This window comes from Hypomesus nipponensis, chromosome 1, assembly GCF_054491055.1.
Source record: "Hypomesus nipponensis isolate SF chromosome 1, ASM5449105v1, whole genome shotgun sequence".
Lineage (NCBI taxonomy): Eukaryota > Metazoa > Chordata > Actinopteri > Osmeriformes > Osmeridae > Hypomesus > Hypomesus nipponensis.
Window position 1 is genome coordinate 17820451 of NC_140361.1, and position 7598 is coordinate 17828048.

General features: G+C 43.0%; 1 protein-coding gene across 2 annotated transcripts; it reads right to left on the reverse strand.

The window, feature by feature from the left end:
- Window positions 1–1858: 1858 nt before the first annotated feature.
- nsdhl (NAD(P) dependent 3-beta-hydroxysteroid dehydrogenase NSDHL) lies at window positions 1859–7529 on the reverse strand. Of its 2 annotated transcripts, none has more exons than XM_084697340.1 (8): window positions 7440–7529; window positions 7296–7342; window positions 7012–7173; window positions 6565–6711; window positions 5323–5451; window positions 3811–3953; window positions 3464–3566; window positions 1859–2553 (listed from the first exon to the last, which is right to left on the reverse strand). In XM_084697340.1, exons 2-8 carry the CDS (start codon window positions 7314–7316, stop codon window positions 2221–2223), a joined length of 1038 nt encoding a protein of 345 aa, XP_084553466.1. In that variant the 5' UTR covers window positions 7317–7342; window positions 7440–7529; the 3' UTR covers window positions 1859–2220. The 2 variants fall into 2 exon arrangements, with proteins under 2 accessions (XP_084553466.1, XP_084553467.1); XM_084697341.1 differs by having other exon boundaries at window positions 7435–7492.
- Between the last annotated feature and the right edge of the window lie 69 nt (window positions 7530–7598).

Sequence of the window (7598 nt, forward strand, 5' to 3'; positions counted from 1 at the left end):
GCTGTAGTGGACACGCAAGGTTAGGGTGAAGGAGCCGGTTGCCGAAGGAGCTGTTCAGTGCAGAGACAGTGTCCTGCATAGGGTGGCATTCATTAATTCATTCATAAGGACACAAGTTCAAACTACCATGTGTGGGGTTCATTCCCTGTAAAGTGCATTCCCGGCTGTTCTAATCTTCCCTTAAAAATGGTTGTCATTAGCAACTGAATAAACTTCCTTAACAACCTTCGTCACATAACTAGGGAGAAACCCTGCCCCACCCTACCCCTATTCCTATTAAAACAATCACAAACATACTAAGCATACATTCAGCCACCCATCACACATAGAACAGGGTGGGGAGAGATGTCGCAACTCTCTGGAACATTCAACATTCTTGGTGATCAGTAGCCTACTACATGAGTGTTAATAGAAGCTGTGAGTTTCCTTAAAATGAACCAGTTGCCCAAATCTGTGTTGTCTCTCACCAGGCTCCTTACAGTAGGCATTGCCCTATCGAAAACAAATGCCAGGTATCTCAACTCACCCCTCCTTCTCTTTCCTCCATGACCACACCGAGGGCCTCATTTACTAACAAGATTGCGCCCATTTCAGGCGTAAAACAGCAGTTATAGACATAAAACCGTATTTACAAAGTCAGCGCACTTGAGTAAAACGCAGATTACCACTGCTGGGAGGATATAAGGGAAAGTGGGTGTGTGCCGCAAAGAGTTGGGAGGAGAGGTGTATTTCTTCCTTGTAACGTTAATGTTGGCTGTAACTTCGTGAACCAATATTTCCTTCTTTTTCTTTTCCTCCAATCACCCATAATGGCAGTAACCCAGCTAACAAAATGACGGCCCCAGGACGTCCCCGAATGTTATCAGGACGTCGCAAGGGAACGACCCCATGACGTTTTTTTGTAGGGTCCCCTGAAAGTCCCGGGGACGTTGCAGACAAATGTCCCCGAGACGTCCATGTAACGTCCTCATAACATTTAGGGGACGTTTATCTTCGACATCCTGATAACTTTCGCATACCAAATACAGAATCAATTTCTCAACCTTCATTTATAGTCACATTTATGCATATAATGGATATTTATTGTATACAAAGTATAAAATGCATATTACCTAGTAAAATGCAGCCTATAGTGCAAAACTAAACTGAATGTGTTTACTTAAACTCGAGGCCCTGAGTGCTGGAATGACCAACTGGGCCTGTCACACAATGTGACAGCCACAGCCACCTGGATACAGAGTAGCTGAGGGCTTGAAATGGTATAACGCAAAAAGCTCACAGCGATGGATTTTAGTAGCAGTCAGTGGCGGTTCTAGACTAATTTTACTGGGGGGGCCAAGGGGGGGGCCAGTGTTTAATCAGAGGGGCACAAAAAAAAACGGAAAATACGTTAATTTTGCTTTACATTAAAATCATACAAAATGCTCTGGCTCTCCCTCTTCCAGCTCCTCAACTCTCTCAATACCTTGATGTTTCTCTAACTTTTTTATTTACTGGGGCAAAAAAGGCTGCAATGTCCCTTTCTCGGTTCATGATGACTACTAGGAGAAGAAAAACTTGTAAAAAAAAAAAAAAGTCAGCTCAGGGGGGCCAGGGACATTTTTACAGGGGCACTGGCCCCTGTAGGCCCCCATGTAGAAACGCCCCTGGTAGCAGTTATCAACATGGTGATGCTCGCTAGGTGTAATGGGCCAGATGTAGGCCAATGACCAAATCACTGTCACACAAATGGTCTGATGTAATGTGGAAGAGGGAGGAGGGATAGAAACATTAAAAGGGGAAAAGAAAGGTAAATGTGGTATAAAGAAGGAAAGAGAAATAGAAAGACCATTCTAATGAAGTTGTTTGACAAAACTGCTTGTTTCAAAATGAACAAGTCAACTGACAATTTAATCTCAAAAGGTTAGATTAGATTTTACAATCTTACTGCAATTATACGTGGTTTCAACAGATTTACACATCTATTTTCAGAAAAACGAAACACATTATGTTGAACTTAATTCTTAAACTACTGTTTGTATCGCTGCATGTAAATTAATAGCAGTAGTGGCTATAAACAACAAAAAATTACATAACATATGAACAGTTTCTAAGGATATTCTAATTCCATTCCGCACCACCACCTGTGTGTGTAGAGTGCTGTGAGCCAAGACTCCAAGGCAAAAAGAGAAGTTTCATATTCACACACACACACAAACACTTCTACAAAACATATACACATCAGGCTCCATGTCTGAGGTGGGGGTAGCTGGCCACAGTACGAGCAATGCCCTCCTTCAGACCCACCAGCGGCTGGTACCCCATATCTTGCTTGGCACGGACGCAGCTATAGTAGTGGTGTGTGCCCGCCAGTGCCACTCTCATGGGGGTGAAAGTGGGTTTAAAGGCCAGCAGGGGGTGTATCAGCAGGGCGAGCAGCCAAAGGAGGAGGGCAAGACCGTAGACCAGCCAGTAGGGAAGGTGGTACTGAGGGGCAGCATAGCCCAGACCCACCAGAACCTCCGACATGAAGTCCCAAAATCGCACTGGCTCGTCATTGGTGATGTGGTACGCCTGGGAAATTGGGGGTGGCAAAAGCAATGTGGGGGGTGAGGTGGAAACATTTGAAATAAACAATAAACACTAGTATATTTATATACTTCATCAGGGACGTGCACAGGCTATCGCTAAGGTTGCCCGGGCAACTGCCCGTTTGCCCTCCTCGAGTCAAAGTGCCCTTCCGAGGAAAATAAATAAATAACAGTGAATTTAAACAGCTGCAGAATTTCATGTAGACCTAGATTTTAAAAATCGCCACCCAAAACATTTCTTAAAGTAGCCTTATTCACTTCCAATTGATAAGCATATGGGCAGCGAGAGTGGAAGTCACAAGGGGAAGGAGGGTATGCCCCCTACTCTTTACTCTGCGGTACTGCATGCGACCGCCACCTGAGCTTGCATTTTCATGCACTTAAGACACGGTCACGGTTGTTTTATTCTGTGTCAATAAAAAACTGCTTTGACGTTGTCAGAAAAAGTGAGTTTTAAGTTGTAGAAATGTATAACAAACGAACAATCGTGAAGTTTTATGAAATGAATTAAAATCTTCAGAAATCCAGGCTCAGTTTGCCACGTTTTGCGTAAATAATCAAACGGCTAGCTTGCCTACCAGACAACCAGCCTGTTATTACATGTTAATTTTTTGGTAGGAAAACTAAGCTACATTTCTGCTGATGCTTAGTTTATAAAATTTTGTTTTAACAAGAAGAATAAATTATGGAAATAATGCATTACATTAATTATTATCATTAGTAGCCAGGCTATTTTTTTGGGGGGGGGTGCCAGAGCAACTGCCCTTCAAATTGCCTGTGCACGTCCCTGTACTTCATTATGTTTCACTTTGCAGCTACATACAGTATGCTTAAATAAATTAAGAAGGGAGGGAGTGGTCTAGTTGCTGAACAGCTGGGTTCATCTCACTCACCTTGCCACAGATGATCGAGTCTGGGCTGAGTCGCTCTGCTGCCAAGATGTGACCATGAACCACATTCTCTACATAGGTAAAGTCCACCAGATTGGAACCATCACTGTAGGAGGGAGAGTAATGAAGACAGGAATAAGGAGAAGGACAAAGGGGATTTTAAAATCAAAACAACCTTTTTTTACCGACATCTAACATAATCAGTCCATGTCCTGCTTTACTTACCTGTGAATGTGTGAAGAATGACAATCTTTCCTCTGCTGTGTGTAAGTGTGCGTACTGACCCAATGATGACTTCGTGTTGCACCTCTTACTTGGCTGTATGTGTGTGTTTATTTGTATGTACTGACCCGATGATGAACTTCATCTTGCCCCTGCGCGCTGTGTCCACTAGGATTGGCACCAGCTGAGGGTCTCGGGGTCCGAAGATCCCGTGAGGGCGGATGGCCACAGTGAGCAGACCCTTCTCTTTATCACATGCCTCCAGCACAATCTACAGGGGTAAGGGATGGGAGGCGATAAGTTGCTTACATTTACTGAACAAAAATATAAATACATGTTTAGGTCCCATATTTTATTTCTAAAATAAATGATCCCAAACATTTCAGATTCACATAGTATTTATTTAGTCTTAGACCCTGATTTAAATAAACAGATCCAAAATGGTATAAACAGTAGCTCAAAAGCAATTACTTTGTTCCATGTCACATTTGAATTAGTGCTGTCAGTTTAACGCGTTATTAAGGGCGTTAACGCAAACCCAAATTAACGGCGTCAATTATTTTAACGCACGATTAATGCTCTTTTTGGCCTAGCAAACTTTGTAGTTTTTTATCACATGGTGTTGCAAGACTACCGACGTTAGAAAACCTACAACACCACACCGGATCTAGCTAGACCGGAAACAAAACAACAGGCACGCCACACACACTTGTTTGGCTTGCGAGCCAGCTAAAGAGTAGTAGCAGAGCCCGTTTACGGATATTAGATATTCTCTGGTAGTAGGCTAACGTTACGTTTTGAGTGGATGGCGAGCGCGAGACGCCAAAATGGATGACAATAAGATTCTGAATGGAAAGTTTACTTTTAAAAGGTTCCATTGACAAGACCAAAGTGATCTGTATGTTTTGTGGTTGTAAACTGAGCTATCATCCCAGCACGTCCAGTCTGAAATACCACTTGATGGCCAAGCACAGAGCTGATGCGAATTCTCCGCCCCCTCGTCAAAGCCAGGCGATTGCAATGTTGTTTTCAATAAAAAAAATATTTACATGAAGCAATCCGAACCACTTTTCCAAAAAGAACAAAAAGAAAAAAATGAACGGACATTTAGAATAGATAAAAATGTGCGATTCATTGTGATTAATCGCGAGTTAACTATGACATTAATGCGATTAATCACGATGAAATATTTTAATCGTTTGACAGTCGTCGAAAGTTCAATCGTTCAATTTTAATTCAATATATCTTGCTCTATGAAACTCACATTTTCCTCATGCACATCCACGTTTTAAATGGCTGTTTAAGGACCTATAAACTATCAATCGTATTAATGCACATTAGAAACCCTGGTCTTACATATGTGAAGGATGCTAATTTGTGCTTAAACTGTGTGTTTGAAACAGTCACACTTTTTCTCTCTCAGTATTTTTTGATTAATCAGGCTGCTGCTGTCAGGGATCTGCAAAGCATGTGTATAATGTAAACCTTTCAACACTTCCCCTTGATTATGGCCAAGAGATTTTGTGATCTCTCTTTAGAAGTTTGTGTTGAGAGAGAGGGTACTGAGATTACATTTACATACATAATATCAAAAACAACACTTCATCTCAGTTGAGTGTCTCAATCTTAGGTGCACCAACCTTCTCCTGCTGGATTTTGGTCTGTGTGTAGTAGTCTAAGGGTTTGCTGGCATAGGGAAGGTCCTCTTTGCCATCCTTGATGTCTGTGCCCTCAAACACTACACTGGCACTGCTGGTCAGAACCACTTTCTGCAGGAAGAGGACAATACACAGAATCACAATCACAGCATTTCTAACACTCACATCAGAGTGAGTGACAAATTTTAGTTTAAGTCACAGGTTGAAATATTTACATTCACTACATGTCATAAGCAAAAGCTCTAGCCAGTTTGCTGCTCTGCCACCCTACAAATTGTCAACAAGACAAAGTTAATTTACATTCTACAGAAAGAGAGCACAAATTTCATTTAAGTTCTGCAGAAAAAATTGCACTACAGTAGTTTGACCAAACTCATCCCTGGCACTGCTGGCACCATCATGTTGTCACAATGCAACACATATTTATCTGAAGCCTGGATTATGCAGCTCTAACTCTGATCCATGGTCTATATTTGATTCCAGGTCTCTGATGACAGAGATCATTCTAAATCTGACAGGCGTGGATTGATTGGAGTGTATGTGAAGAATCTCAAGTTATCACTCCTCCTATCAAATGATAAATGATGAATTAATAATGGTGATAAATGATTAATTATCCAAATATGAGTATTATTCTTTTAAACAGAAACAGTGAAATATGCACACTAAGGACTGAGTTTAAGCAGTTTTATACCGTAATACAAAACAGTCTATTTGATGATATCTGATTGTGGCCTAGGTCGAGGGCGCCAACCCAGACCTACTCACACACTAACTTTCACCTACTACAGATACCAACACCCCCCCACCCCCATCCAACGCCTTCGACTGCTTGTTTCCCTGGGTGGCTGGCAGGTCTGTGTCCAGCGCCTATCATGGCTGCAGGTCCAGATGCTGTTGGTCTACCCCCCCCCCCCCCCTTTTCCCATTGCAAGTTTTGTAATGTTATGTTGTAAATGTTTGTGGGCTTATGTGCTGAGGTTTTTGCCTGTTCCCACACTGTACTCCTGCAGGAGCATTGTCTGGGGGCTGCCTTTTTCTCTCCTCCTCTCTCCTCGTGTTATGCTTTGTAAACCTTTCTAATTGGCGCCGCTAATGGCTGCCTAGGTAGGCTCTCCTGCCAAAGTAAATTCCTTGTTTGTGTAAACTTTCATGGCGAATAAACACCAATTCTGATTCTGATTCTCTTGATGTCTCTCTTGATGTCTTAGTATCGCCCCCTACCTGTATGCCAGCCTCGGTGCAGGCCTGCAGGACGGTTTGTGTACCCTGGATGTTGACTCTCTGGAACAGCTCCCGGTCATCACTGGCTGGAGCAGGGGATGCACAATGGAACACCAGAGAGACATCCTGCAGGGCTGTCAGTAGAGCCTATGGACAGGGTACAAACCGATATAAACACACAAAGTCAGTCATACTTCCCAGGGAAAGAGGTACAGCTCATAAAAGCACTTGACAATTCTTGCACAGTTTTCTTAAAGTAATATTGTGTTCAGTCTCACCATTAAAAGGCCATACTGATAAATGACTGCCCCTTCTATACCATCTACTGTCCTCTATATTGTCCAGTCATCTCTCTTCTTTCTCTCCTCTCGCCTGTGTCCTTTAGTAGTTGACTCTCCTTTCGTCTCCCCTACTACTTTCCTGTCCTCGATCCTTTCCTCAACCCACCTGCTTGTCACATAGGTCCCCCTGATGGAAGGTGACGCTGGGCAGGTCGTAGGTCTGGCGGATGTCAAAAACAGTCACAGCATAGCCTTTGTCCAGAAGCTTCTCCACCAGGTGTCTGCCTAGGAACCCCGAGCCCCCGATGACTGCACAACGCTTACGGCTCTGCGTGGCATACGCACGCAAGCACACAAATATAAACTTTTATCTACCACGTGCATTTCACTTTAAGGACATGAAACAATAAATATTTCGTTTTGCCACTGCCTGGTTATTGTACAACTTACCGGTCTGACTCGCGTGACCATGACTGAATACAGTTGAGTCGTAAGTCCTGGAACACAGTGGTGAACTGTTAATACAACCATTCAAATAATTACCTGAACTTAAAAGAGAATGCAATTGACGCAAAAAGAAAGTGTTCACCTCACCTGAAGTCCAAACAGGGTTTGAAACGACGAAGTGAGAGTGGATCAGCGCACAATCTATAGAGCAAAAATCAGCTGAGCATGAGAGACAAGTGGTTGGCTTAACCGCGGCTCGGAAGCAAAGGTGACACACCAAACAGCCAATCGGGTGGTTGTGACGTT